At 33.2% G+C, this 26204-nt stretch overlaps 1 protein-coding gene across 3 annotated transcripts; it reads left to right on the plus strand.

Moving 5' to 3' along the window:
• LOC134720971 (uncharacterized) lies at positions 1-25857 on the plus strand. 3 transcript variants are annotated; one of them, XM_063583609.1, is made up of 6 exons: positions 1-46; positions 4326-4409; positions 4908-4937; positions 6474-6892; positions 21177-21371; positions 22254-25857. In XM_063583609.1, the coding sequence occupies exons 4-6, from the start codon at positions 6521-6523 to the stop codon at positions 22602-22604; spliced, it is 918 nt and encodes a 305-aa protein (XP_063439679.1). In that variant the 5' UTR covers positions 1-46; positions 4326-4409; positions 4908-4937; positions 6474-6520; the 3' UTR covers positions 22605-25857. The 3 variants fall into 3 exon arrangements, with proteins under 3 accessions (XP_063439679.1, XP_063439687.1, XP_063439670.1); XM_063583617.1 differs by lacking the exon at positions 1-46 and having other exon boundaries at positions 4257-4409; positions 4908-4968; XM_063583600.1 differs by lacking the exon at positions 1-46 and having other exon boundaries at positions 4257-4409.
• The last annotated feature ends 347 nt before the right edge of the window (positions 25858-26204 follow it).

Genomic DNA, 26204 nt, shown 5'->3' on the forward strand with positions numbered 1-26204 from the left:
GGAAAACATTGCAACAGTCACTTGTTGTAACATAGATATAATTATGGTTAGAACAATTTTATTTAGTTACAACAAGATAGAATAATATATCAAATTAAGACATTTGATTTCTCAATTATTACATCATTCCGCTTGTGTACGGACCTCCTTCGTGTAAGTCTGAAGAAAACCTCATTTAAATATCAGTCGTACAATTGGTAATAGTCTGCCCTTTAAATGATGAAATCGAATTGATATTGACGTACTGGGGAAACGTTCAGGTGATCACATACTAACATAAGATATTGATGTAGCCGCATATAGGTGTGGTTTTGGTAAACTTCTTATATTGATATTATAAAATGAACCAATATTTCTTAGAAATGTATTGTTTTACATCAAATCTTAGTCACTTATATATTGAAAGGATTGTTCAAAATTGTGCTTTCTTGTAAGAGAGGGGTGAAAGATACCAGAGTGACAGTCAACCTCACAGAAGAGTAGAGCATTACAGTTTTGAAAATGATAACTTTAATAGGAACTACAAAATACAACCAGATAGTGATAGATTTAGCTCCGGTTGTCATACTTTGTATCTGTTTAATAATTTATTGGTAAACACCATTTTAACTACAATTTTTACATTTATCAAAATGTTCATACAAAGGCAACACTTCTATAATAATTAGTTTGTTGATGATTACAGTCTATTGTGTATGATCCTCTATAGAGCGTTGAACACATTGCGGGTGGTGTTGTCTCGATTTTTAAATAACATGAGTTCGAATCTCAGAGAGGAAAGAACACATATTTGCTTTCGCAAGCTTGCAGATTTAACATTATTGTGCTGATATTTAGAGTATTTATATATATGATGTGTATTTTAAGTCGTATCTCACCTTTACTGGTGATCGCATGGATATATCTGTTGTGAAATTGCCTCTTGTTTATACATACTTAAATATTAATAACCTTTCGGAAAAGATGGTATACTGCAAACATGAGGAGCCAAAAATTGATAAGCCATATCCGGATTTCGACAACTAATGTCTCTTCATTCATGTTATGAATCGAAACGGTATTTGGAATGCAATATAATTTACCTCAATTAAGTATAAAGTCTTGAATTGTGAAGTGTCGAAATAGGTTGAACAGATTAAATAAACCTGAAGCATAACGTACAGTCAATATATCAGACTAAAGCGGATTTGCTCATCGAAATCAAATTTAAACCATCGTTTGGGACAACTCAGACAGCAACTTAAATCAAGAGATTATAAGAACAAAATATTTCAGAAGCTTTCGGTTAAGCGAAGGAAAAGACCGAACAAACTTGTTGGTGAAACAGAAACACCATTTAACATCCGACTAAATAGCCATCGGTCATTTTATACAAAAGAAAACAACTTTCCAATCACAAGACATCTTTTAAGAGTGGAGCATGATTTTATAAACTTCTCATTTCAAATCATTGAGAAAAACCAACATTGGAATAAACGAGAACGACAAAAGAGGAGAAGGGACTTTAGATGCACCAGTTACAAACAAATCGACATTCGGTATATTTACTTTTAGCGCAAATGCATTAATGAACACACTTGTCTTTTCCGCTGTGCGCCAACCGTATTTATATTAAAATGTAATCTCTGTTTACGACAATAAAACCCATGTTTTACATAGGCCAAGCTTCAAATACGGTTAAATCTATTATAATGGAACATAAAAAAGAAATCAGTTCATTTCATATTTTTACCATTTTACCGATTATATCTGTTTTTTTTCACCCGTCGTTGTAAAAGTAACAGAATTTGATGAAACTTTCATACAAGTGAGATGTTCAGCTCGTATAAAACCAGGTTCAATTCACCAATTTCTACATTTGACAATGCCTGTTCCAAGTGAGGAATATGACAGTTGTTTTCGATTCGTTTGATGTTTTTTTATCATTTGATTTTGCCATTTCATTAGGGACTTTTCGTTTTGAATTTTCCTCTGATTTCAGTCTTTTGTGATTTTACTTTTTTCAGTTATTATTTTGGGTCCAAAGGAGTAGGTTCGGAAAAGGCCGCTGGGCCTCAAATTTCATGTTCGTCTAACGAAAGTTTTTGGACACTTTTTAAAATCTAAAGTGTCTATTTCAATCGATTCGATTAGTTTATGTGAAAGATTTTAACTGATTTAGTCATTAAAAACGCTCTGGTATAAGCTTAAATATGAAAAATCTATCAAATATGCAAAAAAACGTCACTTTTCAGATTGTTTTTGTCAAAAATGAAAGTGACCACATCCTTACATATATATGTTTTGTATTATCATGAAATACAACTTACGTTTCAATATTATGAATGAACAGGAATGCGGCCACTTTCATTTAAGACGGAAACAGTCTAAAAATTAACCAAAATGCTAAAATTTTGAAGATTTCAGTAATTTAGCATGACTTAATGATGCTAAAACGCGATATTTGACCATTGTATTGTCAAAAACAGCATCGTCCTGAATATGCATGAAATATTTGCCACTGGACGTTAAGCAACCAACAATCAATCAATCAATCAAAAACAGCTCATATTTATGTAGGAGTTTCATTTTACTTTCCAAAATATAGCTTAAAGATTACATTTTCACAATTTTCTAAACCTGCTATATTTTGTGGTCAAACAGGGGTCTTACTGAACCTACTCCTTTCGTAATACGAAAAATACTGGAAATTCTGTTATTATTTTTGACAACAAAACAAATTTTTATGTACGAATCCGCAGTCAAATGTAAACACTGATTCTTTACAGACCTAATGTACGCCTCAAAATGTATACAATTTGATAAAAAGACAAGTCAAAGGTGAATATTCGTAATGTGTTTTATATAGTATAACCATGCAGCGAAAACAGTTTTGTTTGTAAAGGACTTTCATGATTGACAATTTTATCGTATGTTTCTTATTAGACCACCGAAACAATTCATGTTGTTCGGTTGTTGTCGTTTGTTGATGTAGTTCATATGTGTACTTTGTTTCTCGTTTTTATATTGATTAGTTTGCCTGTTTAATGGTTTAACACTAGTCATTGTGGGGCTTGCTGTTCAGTGACAGCCAAAGTTCCTGGTTGAAAACCGTTCCTTGACCAAAAAGTGGTATATTTTTTATAAATTGTGAACTGGAAGGAGTGTTATTTAATTGTAACTCATACCACATCATTTTATATCTATGTCATTCGCAGATTATTTCTTAAATTTATTTTTGTATCATTCGGTTTTTCTTTCTCTTTTTATATCCGTAGAAATAACAAGACCAACATACTGATATTATAACATTTTTCTTTTGAAAATGTGATTTTAAATTTGCTGTCATTGATATAAAACAATTTATTCGGAAGTTTGAAATTCATAACGGGCATATAATTTTCAATATAAAACGAAGCGGGGAATAGGAAGGTATAATCAACATTCATGTACCGAATAGAAACCGACAAAACCAATAACATCACAGAAGTCTGCGGAACAAAGAAAATACAAATATAGGCAGTGCGTACTCACACAAGGAAACAGATTTTGTCATACAACCTATCCTTATAGATAAGTAATTATACCGGTTAAGCAATAATTAATGAATAAATATTGCACATTTAAATTAAGGTTATATATCAGTAGGTAATTGCATACCTATATTGGTGTCACAAATATAATTATTCAGTTAGTTTTTAAATAACCAAAGTTACCAAATTTGCTGATATTTTTATAATCATGATAATAGGAGAACATTCGCAATATGGAGTACACACAAAGCAATGGTGAGTGGTGCATATTTTTTGTTTGTTTCGAACGTCACGGATGAATCTTTGGTAAACGACACGTGTCATTTGCGTACACGAATTCAATTTTGGTAAAAATGTTTCGTTATTTTAGGTTTACTCATCACCAATAGATACTGATTGTTTTCTTTCTCAGTTCAGTATTTAAAAAAAAAGATGTATATTAACAATTTCAACCAAATTTTCCCCTTTTGCAAACACTTGGTCTAGAAAAATCAACTCCATCACAACATATTGAATAATGTCTATATGAATGTTGAATAAAATAAATTTCCTCATGAGAGAACTCATTTTGCTCTAAATCCACTTACTTCACATTTTTATCTTTAATGAAAAGTCACCCAACCGTTATTTTGAAAAACAATTTCATCAAATTTACCGGCAATGCAAGTCTCTAAAATCGCTCAAGCTGAACTGCTCTCAAATTTAATTTGGTACTCTCAATGGTTTACCTGTGTGCGCATTAAAACAACAGATTGGTGTATATCACAAAACATGAACAGAAACTGATCTTTCAAGTTATTCTTTATGTTAAAGGATAACAACGTTCAGAAAAAGCATATCAACTTAAAATAAGGATAGTACGATAAACTAAACAGACAGAGCTACTGACAAATTAAAGTAAGTACATTCTGCACAGCTATACTCCTCCTTGACTCTCCAGAAAGGAGACAAATATCGGTGTGGAATAATTTCTTTCCATTAACTGGTTACTGACTGAACAAACAAACGACAGGCCAATGCAACGATGCTTACGTGCTACCTTATGTTTATTAAAATAACATTAAACATAAAACATAGAATGTGATCACATACGGTAGATCAACAAAAACCGCTTGAATATGTGCTCCTGTTTTGGGACAGGCACATTCATTATAAGCATTCCACGATCTCCATAACGTTGAACACTATGATAAAATAAAAAAAATCAGAATAAACTAAAAGTCAGTTGGAATATGAAAAGAACAAGTGTACATATATAAAAAATGTCTATTGTTTCGTATTTATTATTTTGCCTTTATATGTGTATGCTATGTTCATTGCTCTGAATATAGATTATATATATATCATTGTTCTGAATATATTTTAAAGTTATACTGATCAAAATTTGTGTTGTAGATCTAAATGTGTGTAACATTTGCCAAATTGGTACGTATGGTCTAGAATTTTCAATTGAAAGGTATTGTCATAATTATTCACATATATCCCATATTATAAAAAAAAAACGATACTGCTGTGCTTGCAACATAAGGCTATACAAAGTGGATTTTGTTAGCTATAGGTATGACAGGGAAATTCATGTAAATAGTCAATGTAATTTTTTTTTAAATCTTTGTGGAAAGAATAAATAAAGAATAGAACAAAGATATAAGATTCCAAAGGGATATACTATAATCCAAAACAAACATTATATGTAACATGGCCAAATCTAACAACAACGAAAGTAAAAATAACCATAATGAACATTACTTTGACCCTTGTGTGCATTTGCTTCTATGTATGCTGTAGCCCGTTTTTACGGAAACTATGAAAGAAAATGCACGCCCTTGAATAACGTATCAACAGGCTGATACATACTACAAAAACAGGCGATGCTGGAGTGTAGCTTCAGGATTTGGAAATTTCATAATTTTGAAAATTGAAATCATTCTTATTTCTCTCAAAGTTTAGTTCCCAACGAAGTCTCATGTGTAATTTCTAGCCAATATATAAAGCACACATGACTATATTCGATAAATCATAGTATGTATCCATGTTCTTTGTGTGATAGAGTAAAGAAATCTATTTTGAACTAACTCATGATCTCTTTCATGAGGTGTATTTTTCAGCAAAGGTTATACTGCTTTAATAAAGTACAACTTTTTTCTTTAAATACGCCTATCTGAAATATTAAATAAAATGTAACAAATACAAATCACAATAAAATCAAAAGGAAATTTTACAATTTAAAAGTTTTGTGTTATCATAGATTGTGATGAGGTCAACATCTAAGGTTTTTTTTAACAAATGATTGTATGTAGATAAATCCAAAGTCATTTGCTTATTTTAGTGCAATAGAAGTCAAGTCCATTGGATATCAAGTTGTGTTATTTATTCTATCGCGTTGGATATTTGTGATACTTTCATCTCATTGTTAACAGTTAGATAATAACTATTCCATGTAAGAGACAGGTAAAATAGTCACAATTAATTTCATTCGAAATATAAATGTCAGTTAGTTTTTAACGATGACGATGTTTAAGAAATAAAAAGATGTTGTATGTGAGCCAATAACTCAACTCCCCATACAAGTTACAATGTGTACAAAGTTAGCAATTATAAGTCAAAGTGCGGTTTTCAGCACAGAGCATTGAATTCTAAATGTATTATCTTCTGTGCGTAATATTATTTTGACCATGAGATATTTGTCGACATCGTATACGATTGTCTTAGAAACTTGAGAGAGCCAAATTTGCTTGTTCATGTTTATGAATGAGATTTGATCGACAGCTTTTCGGACCGACAGTAGAAATACCTGCTACGGCATACTGATAATATAAGAAATGATATCGTTTTGTTAATTGGGCCCATGGTGTGTTTGTCTTTTGGTTGGTTTTTTTCTATATCAAGTTTACTTCGATTCTGTTATTCGTTTCTATATTTATATGTTTTTTTTAATAAAAACTATGTTCATTCTAATTGCAGGTAAAGATTGAACGTAAGGCGCCAAAAAGAAATCCGTAATTGTTCAAATGCTTATAAAACACGCAATGATTTATTTCAAAAATTACAAAGTTGGTGCCATTTCCACACTTTGTGTGGTTTGCTTTTGGATTACGGTACAATCGTATAATTTTTCGTTAGATAAAATGGTTCCTAGTTCTGCTGCCGATTCGCCAGCTAAAACTGCCATCAATAAATTAAGGAACAAAGATGACTACCTTGAACAGATGGACACCCTCAACAAACAAAAGGTTGATATGGATGACCCAAGGTTAATCAGTTTGATACGAAACTACTGGATAGAAAACCCGTCAGACCAACCATACAATCTTAACAAACCGCAAGTACTAGATCCTTCCATTGGACAAGCTGCCTTTGCTGATAACCGATTAAATTTTAAGGTATCTCTTTAGTTTTTTTACATATCAAGCATTTTTTGTTTCTGTGTTATCAATCACAGCGTTTACAGTTCCGCCTCTCCCCCCTCCTCCCCAAAAAAAATAGCTCTTACTTCTGGTTCTCGTTACCATCATTTAAATGTATATATATGTTCAACTTTAGTAAATCGATAAAGAAACACTTAAATCAAGGTAAAAGAGTTAAACATATGTGTGATCTGTAAAAAGAGCAATATCCAGTGCGCCCACAGGGAAGCGTTTCTTGCTATGCAAGCACCACTATCCAGATTCATTCCTACTGGAATAAATGTTATAATCTGGATAGTATGCAAACGAAAAATACAAATCAAACGAATTTATTTGATCTAAAGATCAAGACTCCCAAAACATGTCGCTAGATTATTGAGACATCGACACATTGTATTCAATCTTTTAAAAGAGAATGTAAACCTTAACTTGTGACGACTTGAGTTATGATTCTTCAATCGCATTTCTTAATGAATTGTAAGGAGCAGATTCATTGGCCTGGTACAAGACTCTTTATTGTCGGGAATACGCAATCTGAATTAAGTAAGAAAACGTTGCATGTGCTAATAATAAAATCGATCAATATAATGCGCAAGAATACAAGTGACATGTCACAAAATCTTTATGGTACTATATAAGAAATAAGTGACGTTCCCGCGTTGTGTTCGCGCTGTGTTGCAAGATGTTGGAGAATGCAAAAAGATAAAATTATATATACAATATAATCTCAAATGTGAATTATACAAAAAAAAAAAAAAAAAATATTCACGCTTGAAAATTAAAGTCTCTATGCATAATAAATAATTACTGTATATCTGTTTAGTGGTAAAAAAAATTGACACTTTAACACTTAATAACGATTCACAGTGAGTTAATATATACAAAGAGGAAGTAAACAGTTCACGTCTGTTTTTATCATCTCGATTGATGGCATATTCAACCAATTACGGATTCTTTCACCAGTCTGACGTCTTGGACGATCGAATGTCTTGTGTGTTACTTTGTCCATTTGTTTAATTTTTTTTCCGTATTACAGAATTTCGAGAGGATATAGTTTTACCATCGGTCTTGTAGTGTCGGTATTCTCCGTAAAAATAGTGCACACGGTTTGAAAATCGACCAATGATATTCTGAGGACTTTTTGTAACGTAGTAAATGTTATTGCTGTTAGTCTCTCACAAAATCCACCATACCAGGGCGCACTATGCGAAATAAATCTCCAACGTACACACTAATTTGCCATTTTACTTCGCACATTTTGCGATTCAATTATTTGTTTGATTTCTTTTAAAGCTGCAACAAAGGTCAGCGCATTGTCCGTTATAACCACCTTCGGTGTCGACTTGCGACTTGTGAAACGGCGAAAACCTTACAAAAAAATTCTGCTGATAAATTCGGTAAACTCTCTAAATGTACTCCTCTTATTGATGCACATGCAAATAATCACAAATATGCATTGGTTATATTTTTGTGTTCATCCCTTACATGTAGTGCTCCTGTAAAGTCAATTCCGGTCACGGTAAAGGGCGGTTCATCTTGAAGGCGTGCTTTGTGTAAAGGTGGCGGATCCGGAGCCTTATACCAAGTTCCATTTGCTTTAAGACATGCCGTACATTTATGTTTAATATATTTACAAATTGACGAATACACGGTATCCAAAAGTTTCTACGTATATGCGATATTGCACCACTGGTTCCTGAGTGTAATAAATTCGCGTGTGCATTGTACTATCAACGGAGTTAGTTGTGTGTTTGCTGGTAACACAATAGGACATTTTGCGAACTCTGGAATTGGTGCGTTCTGTATTCTCCATTTACATTGGATAATTTTGTTTTTATCCAGAAATATTTTCAACTAACGAATCCTTGATACATTCCTTGTACGCTCTCCTTTTACTAGCGTTTCGAATTCCTCCGGCGTAGTTAAATATTTGGCATGACCTAATCCAAAATTGTGCTGACTTCTGTATTTCTTTCACATGACATTGACCATGCATGCAACTGTTTTGTCTTCCTTTGATAATATTTTTTTTTGAAAAAAGCGTTATATTTAGGCTGTGGTTCGTTATTGTTTCTTGAATAAAGAAAATCCATCATTTTCCACCAAATCGTGAATTCCTGTCGTTCATTTCTCAAGTGTTGGTTGCATCAATGTTATCAGTCAATGTAGATACAATGCAGTACCGAGTTATCTTCAATCGTATAAACCGGGCGTTTTGTTGTATCTTCTATCAATGACGGACCTGCCCCCTAGCGTTCTTTCTGTATATTGTGTCGACTTTATTCTGCGTGTAAGTATATTTGCTGGATTTTGATCTGTCGGAAAGTTTCGCCATCTATAGGCTCTTGTTAACTTGATAATTTCAGCTACTCTGTTTACAATAAATATTTTTAGTGTTTTATTTGACATCAGCTTTGCAATACTATGTGACTGTCAAACCATAACTACGTGGCTAATGTGGGTAAACGTGGATAAGATCAGTTGTGTAAGTCTCGCGCCAATTACAGTTGCCATTAACTCTAACTGCGGTAGTGTTAAGTTTTAACTGGAGCTACTCTTGATTCCACTATAATTAATTTGGATTCATTCGCATTGCAAAGATATGCTACGGAGCCGTAAGTTTTCAAGCTATCACCTGAAAATACTTGTAGTGTTATTGTTGTAATTTTGTTTTGTGTACCGGTTAATAACGTCTCGGAACAGTAGTCTTGATACTCCTTTGATTTTGTGTTGCGATGTCAATCCATGTTTCGCATATCTTTGTAGGTACGATCTCATCCCATTCGTAGTTTTTGCACCCAAGTTCCTGAAAAAGTTTTTTGCTCTGATAGGGATTGAAACTCAAGAGGCCAAATGGGTCATATATTTTCGACGATTGCTTCAATATATCTCGTTTAGTGATATCTGTTTCCGATGTTAAGTGAATTTCAGGTTGTACGAAATAGAGTTCGTCTTTCTGTACATCCCAATGCATTCCTAGTACTTTTGGTTTGGTCTTCTTGTCAAGTATTTTATCAGCGATTGTTATTGTCCGTAAAAGCTGACTGTTCGATGTCCAAGATAGGAGATTAAACCCCCCTTTTGTAATTATTTCGCTGGCTTCTGTGTAATACTGTACGACTTTGTTCACGTCAGTTACGCTCGATATGATATCATCAACATTAATGTCCTGTTCAATCATTTTAGCTGTGTCACTATTCTTTCCTTGAGTCTGTATATGCTTGAGTAATGTCGCACTCATAATAATGGGGGAGCATGTAGCGCCAAATAGAACAGACTCAAAACGATATGATACCAATTTACTGTTTATGTTTTCTGCATCAGATATAAAAAAAAATCTTTTCGCATCTCTGTCATGCTCGTTTAAACCTACGTGTAAGAATGCCTTTTCAATATCAGTTGAAATTGTGATGGCGTTTAATCGGAAACACAAAAATAGTTTTGTCAAGTCATTAAGAACGAGTTGTGTATTTCGCAGTCACCGCTCGGATACTAATCAGATTGTTTACAACTACAATCGTAAACAATACGAATTGGTGTGGTTATCGAATCTTTCCTTACTGAGTGGTGCGGTATATAATGCACTGTCTTGTCGTTACATTCCTCGTCATCAATTTTTCAATGAAATCTTAAAGCTCTTGGTTCTTTATAATATCGTCATACGTTTTCAACATACCTGGTTCCTTGTCTAGCCTTCTATTTGCAGAATCGGTTCTTTGTCTTGCAAAACTAAAATCTGACATTGATTATGTTATCGTTTCCATGTTAGTTTTGAGACATATTGTCCGCCTTGAAACAATGCAGGTGTTCTGATACGTTTTTAAGTAATCTCTAGATCTAATTCAATTGGTCTTCAATAACCTGCCAAAATTAATCTGCTCCTATTAATACTGTAATTTGAGACATATTTTCGTCGGTAATCGGATGCGCTAAATTCTAGCCTTGTAATTATATGAATTTGTTTTTCAAGTTTAGTTTTCGGACATGATTCTGTAATTAAACGGCTTTTTTCGGTACAACAAGAACCTCAATAGGTATGTTCTGCCTCGTCTCTGTTTCTACCAATAAAGTACACTTAACAAAGTGTCAAATGTTATTACATGTGTCTACTACACAGGCTAGTTGTATTGATTCTGTGCTGTAGATGTCAAGTTTTAGTTTTATAGCTAAATCTTCTGTTATGAACAAATGTTGGGCGCATTCATTCAAAAATATATATGCCTCTATACCAGTACTATCGGACCAACCGGGTGCAACTGCTGTTTTCAGTAATACGCTTGAATGTGTCTTTTACGATGTGTGAAGAACTTTTGTTTCGTCCTCTGACTTTCTCTCTTTATCATGAACAATGTTAAAAGAGGGACGAAAGATACCAAAGGGACAGTCATACTCATAAATCTAAAACAAACTGACAACGCCATGGCTAAAAATGAATAAGACAAACAGACAAACAATAGTTCAAATGACAAAACATAGAAAACCAAAGAATAATCAACACGAACCCCACCAAAAACTAGGGGTGATCTCAGGTGCTCCGGAAGGGTAAGCAGATCCTGATCCACATGTGGCACCCGTCGTGTTGCTTATGGGATATCAAATCCGGTAAATAGTCTTATTCGGTATGTCACATTCATGAAAAGGAAGGCGATTGTAATTACGACGTAAGGAACATATCCGATATCATTTGTGAAACGGTTATTCCATAACGGTCAACCAACTCGTGATGGCGTCCGTAAATTAACGAAGGGATGATTTCAACTTCACCATTTAAAACTCTTGGTTTAATAGCTTCCTTGTGAGCAGCAACCCTTTATAAAGAAAATCATGATAGGAAATGCAAGCACGGGATTATATAATCAATTGGGTGATTGTACCCCGTCTGCAGGTGATGCTGAAATGTTGCTACTTAGAAATGAAAAGTTCACAATTGGAAAGCTGAAATCATCTTTTTTGTCGTAAAGATTTATTTTCAACCGACCTTCATTGTCAATTCCTTGATGCAAGTCAAGATATGAAACCGACTTAGCTGTATCTGTAGTATCCTTTATCTCTAGTTCAATGGGATAGATGCATTTCACATAGTCACCAAATTTTGAATTATTTAGTGAAAGAACATCATCTATATAGCGGAAAGTAGAGTTAAAGGATATTACTAACTTCTTATCTTTCTTCCTAAGAAGTTCTTGCATGAAGTCAGCCTCATAATAATAAAGAAATAAGTCGGACAGTAGGGGGCACATTTACTTGAATGCAGACAGTCTGTTGAAAAACACACCCTCCGAACGTTACAAATATGTTGTCAATAAAAAAATCAAGCATCTTGATAATATCAGTTTCAGAGAATTTTTGGTTTGAATCAGAGTAATCCTTTAAATAATAAAGTAGGATTTATTCCTTCCTAAGACAAGATACTTGAATCTACGTTGGTCATTCTTTTTTATGAAGCAAATCAATACCAACTCTTTCAATATGACTTTTAGTTTGGAATATGGAATACTTGTGTAAAGAAACATTTACAGATTGTGATGATTTGGTAGAATGTGTTGAGTTTTCGTGGTTTCCGTTTTCGAAAAGAAAAGCGTTTTGATAGTTTAAACATATTTTATTGTTCAAAACAAATGGATTAGACACAAGTTTTCCAACTTAGTTCCGTCTTCTCCATGCGTTTTGATGCATGGGAGCTTTACTTTGGACATGTGTTCTTCTTTAACCGACCATTGACTTACGACATAATATAAGCTAGTAGGATGTTTTTTCTTGCAATGATGGCATACACGTTTAAAGTCACGTTCACTCGCACGGTGCGTACTAAGACAATTAAAGCATAGATTGCTGTGTTTTACAATATTCGATCGTTCTTGTGTATCTGTAATTCGTGTACAGTTTGTCGGTACGTGCATTTCATGATAGATTATACATGGTCTCGCGGTCGCGAAAATACTTTTTACACCAACGACTCTTCTTTGCGTAAATGATACTTTTCCGTAACTTCAAGATTTTGTTTCATTGAGAAACGTTCATGCAGGCGTTGTTAAATAAGTTTTTGGATACCGTAATTTTGACCTGATTCGATAGTATTTATCTCGTTCTGAATAGCTTTTGCGTAAATCGAATAAAATCCATGTATTTGATCCATGATCTTCGGCTAGATGTGGCCTTGCTTCTCTGGGAAGCTTGCTCAAAATTATTGGGACGAGTAATGTGCCGTAAGGGTCTAGCGATTGGCCTAACGTTTCCAATCCGTGTACGGATTATTCTGTGCGATCATGAAAGTCGTGAAAACTGTTAATCATTATTTGGTGGTGTAATTTTTAGCATTGCTTTCCTGTGTGCTTGTGTAATCTTACTAGATTATCCGTATCTTTCTTGTAATACGTTAACTGCGTACTTATACTTGACGTTTGTGAATGCGAACTAATCAATAGTATGTGATGTCTCACCTCTAACTTGGGATTTTAAATAATTGAATTTCTGAATATCTAGTAGCCACAGGTTCATATGTACTGCTGATTCGAAAGAATCCCAGAAAGATGGCCATTCTAGAATATTTCCACTGAAATTGGGCGTGTTTGATTGCTGAACGTTGACAGTGATGGTGCGATAAAACTCTATTTTTGATTTTCAATACATGAAGTTGGAATGAAAAGGGGTGCTTCAAAATTCAATGTTTGACATGATGAAGTAGACTGTTCCTTTGTATGATTGTAAGCATTTTCTAAACTTTGTATGACAATACGCAAGAGTTTTAGTTTAGTTTTTAAATCTAAAGTATACTCATCTGTTTTAAGAATTACTTCTTCTATATCCTCTTTATCGATTGCACTTATCATTTGTTGATTCAAATCTTCCAAAAGTTTCTTTTTTTGTTCTACACTTTCGAATATGGCTAAACGATCTATCCTGGATACAGTGCTGTAACGATGCTTTGTTTTTCAAAAGTAGTCAATTTTCCGTTAAATGTCTTGTAACTACACTTCTATTTGCTTTCCCAATCTATTTCAGCTTATTCAAATCTATTGGGCAAGGCATCAAAATGTCGGAAATACGAGATTAAGTAAAACAATGTTCAAACAATAAAATCGATCTTTATAATGCCCAAGTATAAAAGTGACACGTCACAAAATCTCCACGTTTCAATGTAAGAAATACGTGACGTTGCCGCGTTGTGTTTGCGCCGTATTTACAGCATTAATAGGGTTCATATGCACGTTTATCCCCGGCTTAGTATATATCTAGGATTTTGATTGGTTAACGCACGTCGTTACAAAACCCAAAACCCCTGGGTGTTGCTAACCCATATCCCCGGATGTTGCTATCCATTTACCCGGGGAATTGCACGCGCGTTTATACGCTGACGGCGTTTTTTTTGAAAATGGCAAAGCATTTTTCTTCTCACACAGAAAATGAAATTCTGGACAAAGGATAAAAAAACCAGTGCGTCATCAACAGAAATAGCAAACAAAAGGGCTAGTAACTTACTACGAGAATATATCTCAGAGAAAAATGAAGACGCACTGTTTGAACAGTATGGAACTTGTCGGCTAAATGATGTTTTGAAACATTTTTATTTTGACGCCCGTAAACCAGATGGAGTAATGTATAAAGTAAATTCTCCGGATTCATTCCGATACTCTCTAAATAGATATATAAAGACTCCCCTTTTTTAAAGGAACTTGACATTATGAAACATGAAGCCTTTAATGAATCAAATCAAGTATTTAAAACCGCCCTTACAGAATTAAAAGCCAACGGAAAAGGAGCCACACAGCACCTTCCAATAATATCAGAAATTGACAGGACAAAATTGTACTCTTCAACTTTTATGCAAACAAACTCCGCTACTGGTTTATTAAATAAGGTACAATTTGACATACCAATATACTTCCTTAGACGAGGGGCTGGAAATATAGATAAGTTCACAAAAGACACCTTTATAGTTAAAACAGATCCAAAAACAAAAACAAAGTACGTGACAAAAGAAATGGACGAACTTACCAAGAATCACCGCTTCGATGACAAGAAAAATGTCACTGCAGTAATGCCACCGCAACCTGATAGTCCGTCTTGTCCAGTGGCAGCTTTTCAGAAATACATTTCAAAATTGCATCCTGAATGCAACAGGTTATGGCAAAGACTGGGATCCTTTTATGAAGATTTTGCTTCTTGGTACTGTGATTCTCCAGTTGGTCTTGACACTTTGGCTCAATTTATAAATAAGTTAAGTAAACTTTTTTCATTATCACAAGTTAACACAAACCATTCAATTCGAGCAACCGGTGCAACAACTTTAACTGAAAGCAGGTACTTTGCTGATGCACAAATCATGTCTGTCACTGGCAACACAAGGTGTCGAGTTTGGCAATATATCCAAAAACTTCTGACAAGGCAAAATCTGAAATGGGACAAATGATTGATGCTGCAATGAATGGACGAGATCCTGAAACAAATGCCTTTCCTGCCCCAAATCAACAACTAACACTACCTTCGCCTGTTCAACCGTTGGCACTTCCAACTTCGGCTAGATCCTCAACAATGGCGTCCACTTCACCAAGTAACGCTAATGACAGAGTTGAGAAATCAGCTCTCTGGGATAAACTTTAATGAGTTATTCAGCAACTATGACACTGTTCCGCAAATGCCAGTTTTCCATGGCTGTTACATTGGATCCATCAACATAGATATGAACAACAAATAAATAACTTGCACGTCCGTATATAAAGAATATTGAGTTGATCCATTTTTTTTCACTCATTCAGAACAATAATAGTCTATTTTTCCTAAATTTCGTGTTGTTCCAGTGAATAAATTATACTCTGTTGATAATCCATGAATATCTGTAATTAAATTATGTAATCCTCAAACGATTTTATCATATTATTCCAATCATTTACATTGATTTTAGCAAATGCATCACTTGGCCTCCACGTCGTCAATCAAAAACACTATTGACCTAGTTGCAAATGATCCACATTGACGGCACATCGTCTATGACGTTACGCTCTCGACATGAACCGCCAAATATGAATTTATTCAGTTTCTCTGTCTCTGAATTAAAAACGTCTTGTATTTCACTACCTGTAGGGTACTACCATACCCCGTAAAAAATATGTGAAATTACCAAATTTCAATAAATTTTTTGGAATAATGTAAAAAACGTTGTTTTCACGTTACATTTTGTACCAATATTTCCCTTAAAATCGCCCGATTCGGCTAACTACCGGGGCGAAATTCGTTATCTACTTTCACCTCACGGTGTACTGGGATACTTCAGGGTGTTAAAATACCCATATCTACGGATATGAACGTCGATAACTTATAGTGTTTCCTTTTCAACGGATACTCATAAATACAATGATATGGCGGCACAAGGTATTTTACATGTTTTAGTGTTGAGAAATTCACAGTTCTGAAAATTGAAATAACCACTTTTGTCATAGGTTCACATTTGATGTTGTCCCTCTTATTAAGTTTCGAATACAATATGAAGATATAAAGTAGGGGGCTCGTATGTATGAAGCTACTCAAGTTAAGATTTTGCTTAATAAACTTTTAAGTTAAGGAAACTTTGACATTTGTATCTAGTAAGTGGTATGCATAACATATCTTTAACTAAGTATTTTCTGATGAAAATATTAGTAATTTAAGGTCCCGCAAACAAAACGTAAGATCCCTGTAAGGAGGGTGACCGGGTGCGTCCACATAGTTAAACAAGTGTATAAAAAAAAACTCCAAGGTAAACTCAAAATAGGAGTGGTCAAAAATATAATATGGAAATAAATTCTCGACAATTTCAACAGTGTTGACACATTGTTGCATTCTTACACCTTACCTGGTATCACCGTGTATTATCGTACAGCGGATATAGGTATAAACAAGCAGGCATAATCGATTTTGAACTGACACGGTAACGACATCGATTTTCTAATAAAAACGATTAACCTGTAAGTGCTCAAATAATTGTGAATGTCAACACCAACAGTAAATTTCGATACAATTGTCGAGACATTTACATGTTTTATCTGAACTAGAGCTAATAGAGGGCAAAAGTAATAGTTACCAACCATAAATCTACCTGTGATTACTCATTCCTTGAATTTTTGGGGTAGTAAACGAGTATGAAAAGTTAGTTTTTGTGTACGATTTACAGCAACTTAACTATGCACCGTACAGAAGTATTTATGTGGTTAGCTTAACATCGTACACAACGATTCTTTGGGGATAAATTATCGAAAAAAATATATGCATGAAAGATTTCAATGCCATTTATTGAAACCGATATGCTTATAACACACATAGTGGCTTTCTATCAAAAAAAGAGTTGCAATGAAAAACAATTTATATTGGTAAGACGATTGCCAACTTCTTTGACAAGTATTTGCACATGTTTTTAGTAATAGTTCTTGTTTTGGGGAAATAATAAGACAACTGTAATCATCAACCTACGACCAGATCATTTCTTAAACCAACATTTATGTTAAGATTGAAGTACACATTGACATTATGTGAACAAAACAAAGATTTTCGTTACCGTGTGATGTCAAAATCGATCATGCGCGCTTGGTTAGTACCTTTATCCGATGTTCTGATGATACATCCACGGTTGGTATGCTTTCACTTGAAATGCGAACTCTTACTCAGTCACTATCATGAATAAGACGCAATCGATAAATTTAACTTTAGTTGCCTTCTTCCATGCATGCATGAAGTAAGCTTAGTTCCCAAGTTTTCATGTTTGCAATTTATTTCTTAAGGTAAATTATACTGCACAATATGTCTTTAAATCAAAATACATAGGTTGAATATGAAAAAATCAACTAAAAAGAGAACAAAAGATAGTTACATCATAAAGTAAGTCGGTAAAATAAATGGAGGTTTTCTAAACTTGATGTTGATTTCCAGTTTTATTTAATACATTGTGTATAACAAAAATATTGTCGGTTATCATTTTTTTTTATATCATATTTATCTTAAGAATGGTAGTAACTCTTTTAGTTTGTTTTCTTCTTTCGGTTTTCTTATATATTTCAAAGTTGTCTTGCCTCGATAGTTTCTTATGAAAGATTATCAAACGCATGTGTAGCGCGTACACATCTATAGAAAGCCATCTGCGACAAACACGTGTAAAATTTGAGGGTTAAAAATACATGTTATTTTTACGTGTAACCATTTTGCGAGTAAACGTGTATAATTACCCTGAGAATATTCTGAGGTGCAAGAATGTCTCTTTTTAATTTGAATGACATAAAGAGAGAAAAAAAGGATATTTTTTTGTTTCTTTCATTTGACTAAAGAAAAACACTTTTCATTAAAATATCGTTTAAGGTCATCTTTATATATTTCTATTTTTCTTGAATGTTAATGCTGAAAATATAATATGCTATTGTTATAACAAAAATTTACTACGTGTATAACCATTAAGATGAAAACAAATTTTGAAAATAAAACTTTTCGGAAAAAGAAGCCATCGCTCTCAAAGTTAAAAGAAAACAATATTGTTAATAAACAGAATAACTTCAACAAAACGTACGACTCCTGTGTGCATGGTTCATGTTTGATAAGTCTGGTTATGCATTCTTATTTCACAAAAATGTCAATTCTGTAACATATATTATAGCATAAACAATACATTCGGAAATTTAAGTCCTGAAGTCTAGACCTCTCCAACTTAATACTGCATTTGACATTTTCAGTTCGTGTGAAGTACTTGATAAATTGCATATGTATATTGTTGATTTCGAATATTTCGAAGTTTTGATTTTTCTACTCTATATACCTCATAATTATTCCCTGTAGCAAAATATTCACACAACCAATTTAACGGGCATTCAAAAAATCAAAATGCGAATATGTGTGTTCACCTATTAGTAACAACAAAAAAAGAACTTTGGCAATTGGAACTATTTTGATACGATAACTGCACTCGAATATTTTGGTCGCTCAGGAGATTCGTCTAGTTATCGGAATTCCAATGTGCACCACTTATTTCGAACCTGTTTATCTATAGCAATGAGTTTCAATTTAGGATAAAAATCATTAAAAACCCTTCGCAACACGTCTAATACAAGAATTGTATAACACTTTTAGGCATTTGATTGATAATTTTGCTCTCAATTAAGACGACTTCGGTATGTACACTAAAGATATCTATCTCGATGAACTGACATTAAATAACGCAAAAACTAACAATGCACACTGTCCTATCCTGGATCTTGACATCTTTATTTTTGATGTTGCGCTTAATATCAACATTTTCGATAGAACAGATGAGTTTCCATTTACTATTCCTAACGTTCCGTTTAAATTCAATATTCGATACACGGACACTCTTTGTAAATAAAAGTCAACATGCAGATATGTTTCATTTACGGTATTTAACATCCAATATTTTATGGTTATATTATGCTATACAGAGCACACAAATTTCGCCCTTCACATCAATAGCTAATCAAACCTTTTATCCGACTTATTAGGAAGGGATATAATTACAATATTATTGTCTGATAATTTAGGATGACATATGAAGAGTTGATATTAATTTAGTCAGATGGTCTTTACATGGGGAATGAACACGTTTATTCTAAAACCAGTTCTTTTGCATGATACGAGTTTTGTTCTTCTCATATATTTTATGATATATTGATATTACATCAATAACGGAACGGATTTGTGCTTGATTTTAATATTATGAAGAAATATTCTTTCAATCAGTTGAATTGAGGTCAGAAGCTGTGATGTCAGTTTCTTCTAGTAGTCCTAGCTGATACGTATATATAGGGGAGGGTTCAGATCTCACAAACAATGTTTAACCAGGCTGCATAAATGCACCTGTCCAAATTGGAAGTCAGTACACTGTGTTAGTCTTGTGTTGGTTTTTTTTTGTTCGAAATTTTGGTTTATTTATATAATTCGGAGTTTAGTTTGAGATACATTTTCCTTGTAGTAGTACCATTTTGTTAGGTGCGAGCTGAAGTCCGCCTGGTCAGAAAATTTCTCGCTGTTTTCAAGACTTGTTGCATGGTGGCCGTATGCTGTTTTCTGCTCTTTCGTCGGGTGGTTGCCTCTTTGACAAATTCACCATTTTTATTTTCAATTGTAATCATTTGAGCTTTTTTTTATTTACGTATAAGTCATTTGTTCAACAAAACTATTTATACTTTAAACCGAACACATAAAAACAGGCTTTCCGATGAGTTCAAAAAGTATCTAAGCTTCTGCATAGATAATCTTTAATCAATAAAGTAGTAGATTAAAAAACGCCCAAACAACAGAAAAAGAGCATTAGGTCCTCTTGTGCATAAAATCCAAAATGAAGATTTCGAATAGTTGGCAGGTATGTTGTTGCAAAAATTCACGTCTGGCCTACACAAGTATTACTTTGATGAGATTATAAACCACTTACTACTGATTGGGTATTTAAATAAAAGTCATATTTTAGGTTTTTCAGTAATAATGTTTGTTTGTGACATAATGAGGCTTAACTTTGGTAACGGAATTCATGATTTCACACATCGGTATTCTGAAGGATATTGAATTGGACAAAAACCAACAAAAAAGATAAATGCTACCATAAAGGAAAACATGACGGACATAAAAATAAAAATCAAATAATCCAGATGAATAAAATATGTTCTGATGAAGAAGGTCTTGTTATCAACACAGTCATTATTTGGGTGTTGTATAATGAGTCTTTCTAATTTTATCAGGTCCGTTAGATCGACTATTGAAGCTAATGCTGTACAACTAATTTTGCTATTTTAGCTTGAGGAGTATATAAATATGTTTTATCTACTAAGTGCAGTCTGACGTTTCCTAACGAGTAATTCAAATCTCAAAATGTATTAAAATATTTTTACCGAATTATGTCTTTTTTTATGTTTATTTCAGATCTAGGTATTCTTCATCTCTTAAAAATACCTTACTACCAGTATATACTTAAATTCTTTCGAGGAAAGCGCATAAACTCAACTTTTAAAAAGAAAATAGCATCTTCGCACTCTATATACACTGATACATTATTGGCATGTGTAGTGATGGAAGACGATTGATTTTGAATACTATGACAAACGGAGAATTTTCTGTTTAGGATTTTTTTGGAAAGCAAATTATAGCAGTTTATATTTTTTCACTACCGTATATACCTTTAACTATTTATATAAAAGCAAATCCTACCTTGCGATTTATCACCAAGACTTGCCGATTTAAATGATTCTCTTTGGGGGGCATCTATTATACAGTAAACTTACTTTTATCACTGTTTTAGACAGGCGGGTTTTTTGTTGAATGTGGAGCACTTGATGGGGAAACCAGATCAAATACATTAATATTTGAACGCCTGAGGAGTTGGAATGGTCTTTTGATTGAGGCTGACCCATCAAATTACAAGTTAGTGAAGAAAAAGAACAGAAAAGCATTTACTATTAACGCTTGTCTTAGTGTTTACCCATATCCAGTAAAGGTTGGTTTCTTAAATATATGTGTTACAAATACTGTTATAAAGGGATCCTTGTCAGTTTATGTCGTTGTTAATAATCAGATACGTTGTCATAGTTCATCTTTGTATCATGTATCGAACCGTGTCAGTGGTTATGTGTTTGCACCTACAATATCATCGCCAAGGTTATTCACAATGTCAGTATCATCGTCAGTTACTATCTTTGTGCAAGGTTAGATTTCTCAGCATTTTCACGCTCAGAATCTTCGTCTGGATGTATTTGTCCGAGGTCAAGATCCTTATCAATGATAGTCTTCGTTCAAGTACTGTTTTATCTTTATTATGTTTATCTAGGTTGACCTAGATCAAATTCAACGTCTATGATTGTTTTTTCTCATATCATGATTCTTGTCAATGACTGCCTTTGTCCACGATCAAAATCATAGTCGGTGGTTTTCTTTGTACAAGGTCATGTTGGTCGTCATTTATTTTCCCTACGTCATGCTACTCTTCAGTGATTTCCGTTTAGTTGTTGTATTTTGTTTTCTCTTATAATGTTTTTCATATTTATTGATATTAAACTGATAGGGAATTTCTTATAAACTCATTCACAGTTTTCTACGCTCTGGTAGATTGAACATCTAGTCATTTGTAAAATAATTTGGTGAAGACTACACAAAGAAAAGTATTTTGGGTTGTTTATGTCTGTGATTGGTGCATGGTTGATATCAACCCTTTCCCATTCAGCACATTTTTACAGATAGTTGGCAAATCAAAAGAAATAAGTTTTGACTAAACACATCCTGTAATAGTGTATACTTTGTATGACGCATTTCTTTTATCTTTTTAGCATCTCACATATTTTTGTAATCATGTGTAAATCTTTTGGTCTCGTTATTTTTTCAGATGCAATTCAAAAAAAATTTCAGTGTTGGCAAGATATTACAGGACCAGAATTCCAAGGGAAAAGACATTGTGAATGTCCAGTGCTTTCCTTTCTATTCAATTTTGAAGGCTATTAATGTTACTCGCGTTGATTTCTTCAGTCTGGACGTTGAGGGAGCTGAATTACAAGTTTTAAAGACTATACCATTTGGAAAAGTAGATATTGAAATGATGACAGTTGAATTTAAACATGTTCCAGGAGGAGAAACACAATTGAAAAATTTTGTAGAAAATAATGGATACACCTCACTTATCAGAATGTCCCATTACAATGGTTATGCAAATGATATAATATTTAGAAAAAAAGTATAATGAAGTTCATTCCTTTCATATTAAGGTAGCACTACAGTCAGAATGTTCTTACTCCAACCAACAGTCTTTAAAGATTATTTTTTCTAAAAAAACTAAATGGATTTTTAAAATGGTTAATGCTGAAATATTTTTCCTTCTTAATCTATAGATAAGATTTATTTTTTGTATGATAAACCTTAAAATATAGCTTATTGATTGCCAAAACACAGGTCTTCAATCTTGGATGAACATGACACATTCAAATAGTAGTAAACATTTATGTCCATCCCTTTAATCAACCATACAAAAGCTACAAAGATATATTGATTTAACTGTTAGGTGCCAAACCTCATTTCACCTTTCATCTTTGGACACCTATATATTCATTTAGAAAAAAATTATCCAAAAACTGATGCATGATATTGCAAAAAATACTCCCTTTAATCACATATATCATAGTCAAACCACAAGAGGTGCCCATAAGTTTCTAGTTTCATCTTTTGCCAACAATTCTTTTCAACAATTGTTTTGAGAAATGACATACAAACTGAATTTCCTCTTAAGAGCCCTTATAAATACAACATAAGTACAAACATTCTACTTGGAACACTCAGGAGTGTTCTAAAACCATTTTGCTATCAAAAGAACCACACACTGTATGTCTTTGACTCTTTATACTGTAAAATTTGTATTAGTGTGTGCACTGTCCAACACTAACTTGGTATTTGACATGAGATTGACGTCACAGATTTGACCAATATTTGTGATGTAGTAATTAAATAAAGACAGAGCTCCGCCTCTGTCCAGACAGTTTAGGATGAGAGAAAAAACAGGAATAAACAACTGCATATTATCAATATTTAAAATCAGTAGTATCACTATAAAGAATAATTTTCATTTATATTTTAAAAAGAAAGAATTACTAACAAATTTGCCAAACCATTAAAATTATGCAATAAAACACATGTTCAAAAAAAAGACCAAGACCACCCCCTTCCAAAAAAATAGACTGGCCCACATGATTTTTAAGTGTTATGGAATTGAAAAATTTCACATAAACTCAAAATTGGTTAAAACTCCTAACAGAAGACAGATTCAGTGGCATGTTCTTCTTATTTGTAGTAAGAACCATAACAGTTTGACTAGGATTTCAAAGATACTTTCACACTCTTGTCAATAGTATTGTATATTTTGGTTAGATCTTTTCCCTTAAGATTTTCTCCTTTTCATATTTTTTCCCTTTTCGCTGTTTACATTGTACTTCCATGTTATATAAATTACTTTTGTTGCAATACGATGACATAAGACTACACAATTTATATTGTGGTCAGGGGTTAGTTTAAACATATTTTATTGTTCCAAAAAGAGACAAATGGATTAGACACAAGTTTTCCAACTTAGTAACGTCTTCTCCAGTCAGGGGTTAACAGCTGTTCACTGGTATCAACAGATGATTGACATACATTTATTAGCGCCTCCTGATTAAACATAGGAAGATGTAGTATGAATGCCAATGAGACAGCTCTCCATCTAAATGCATATATATTTACATTTATTACCATGTCGTCGCTGTTATGCAAAAACCTCGTATCTCAATTTTTTGCGGTAATCTTTTAATCGATTATTTAGGATTAACTATGTATGATCCACTGTGTTCGAAAATATCTGATCTTGTAACCAATCAATAACTCGAATTCTGACATGTGACGAATAAGTGTAGTCAGATTGGTGAGACATTTTGTTGTGCGAAAATATCGTTTCTCAAAAGAAAACACATGGCAGCTGACATTATAACAGGTGGAGTTTTATCAATTTGAGGTTCTCAAAGCTCATATAGCCTAGAAATAATGAAAAGCTTTAAAAAAAAAAACAATATAGATGCAGAAATATTTGCTCGTCTTAATAATTGATTGGTTAGAAGATCAAATATTTTCGCATACAGTGGAACAAACATGTTTAATTCTAAATAATCGATTAACAGATTTTAGTTTTTACTGCCTGGTGTAAAATTATTAAAACCTTAGGTTTTTGCATAACAGCGACGATGTGCTTTTATTTACATCAGTTTATTATCACTTTACACTCTGTTGTGATATAATAATGACTTTTGGATTTTTACAAACTATGACTAATACTTACTTTAAAATCATTCGATAAAATATAATGACTTTCAAAAGTCATTGTTAGACTGTAGTGGTACCTTAAAGAGTTTTCCAATGCTGATGGCAAATTAATTTAAATGGCTTTTGGCATTTCTGTAAACATTTTTGATATCAACGATTCCTAAATATCGATTAAATCCCTTGTTTGTTACCCAAACTACCTTTAAGTAATTGAATTACTTTCTGAAAAAATATATTTTCTATAAAACTCAACATTTTAAAGTCATCAACACAACTCAGGATTTTTACGAATATCACATCTCAAATGATTTACACATGTATTGGTTTTTGAGCTCGCGGTCTATGGTACGAGATTTAAGGTATGACAGCCTCAACATATTAGGACTCTTGTGAGATCTACAAGGGTGTATTTTATGTACAAGAGACATTGCGGGTAGGACTTTTATCGTCCCTTTCCGATGGAATACATCGTTTCTCAAGACCACACTTGTAAATGGTGTCAAAAAATGTAAAAACACAAAAATACTAAACTCCGAGGAAAATTCAAAAAGGAAAATCAAAACTCAAAAGGCAAAATCAAAAGTCCAAACACATAAAACGAACGGGAGAGCCGTAACACTAGTACTACACCACAACTATCCATATTGTAATTATAAACGCGCATATGCCCTTTAATAAAAAGTTGCTTGGCTAGTTTATCGGAGTTCAATCGTTTAGTCGTAATAAATTGTTTTAGTGTATGTTTCAGGCATTTCATAACACCAAACATTGATCTATTTTTTTTTGTTTGCAATGGTTAAACAAATATTCCCAGACATATTTCGGTGGTGCTCAACTTTTGGCGGACTGTATATGTTTTTTTTTATATGTAAAACGTCTAGATAGTGGTGAAAGCTCATTCTCACGAGGGTGTCTATAATGAAGGCTGCTTGTTCAATTTGTTGATGTTATTTGTATGACTTTCTATTAAACTAAGCATGATTTCAGTAGCAATAGACTTAGCATTATTGTCTCTTCTGGATATCATGCCATCATTAAATCTAAACCAGATGACCGGTTCTTCGATAAAAAAAATCAAAGAGTTATTTTTCGAATGTGTTTACTTAACGAAAGCAACGATAGAGCCAATATACCAAGCACATGTTGATTGATATTTCGTACCAACTTCACAAATGATACACGATGGTCTTGAAATACAGATTCTAAATACTGACATTGTTCATATTCTTATCAATAACGTGTTAAAGTATCCTTTATTTGTGATTGTAAATCATTTCTTGCACTGTTTAGCCATATGTTAGCGACATTTAATTGACGTATTTTGGTACTTGTTCATCCCGTCGTTGTGTTCTTGTGTTAACGCTAGTTTTGTAATCCTGTCTTTCGTTTTTGATAATAAGCGTTGTCTATATGTCTTTTTGTTTTTCTTGCATTGGTTAATGTATTTACTTATTAATTTGGATTATAATACAATTTGAGTGTTGTACCTCTATTTTTA

This window comes from Mytilus trossulus, chromosome 1 (genome assembly GCF_036588685.1).
Source record: "Mytilus trossulus isolate FHL-02 chromosome 1, PNRI_Mtr1.1.1.hap1, whole genome shotgun sequence".
NCBI lineage: Eukaryota > Metazoa > Mollusca > Bivalvia > Mytilida > Mytilidae > Mytilus > Mytilus trossulus.

What these genes read in the sequence shown, in the direction of transcription:
- LOC134720971 (XM_063583609.1), top strand. Translation starts at nt 6,521, where the DNA reads ATGCTTATAAAACACGCAATGATTTATTTCAAAAATTACAAAGTTGGT. An exon ending in ATAACCGATTAAATTTTAAG is followed by an intron (nt 6,893 to 21,176) that starts GTATCTCTTTAG and finishes TCACTGTTTTAG; the next exon opens with ACAGGCGGGTTTTTTGTTGA. An exon ending in TTTACCCATATCCAGTAAAG is followed by an intron (nt 21,372 to 22,253) that starts GTTGGTTTCTTA and finishes TTATTTTTTCAG; the next exon opens with ATGCAATTCAAAAAAAATTT.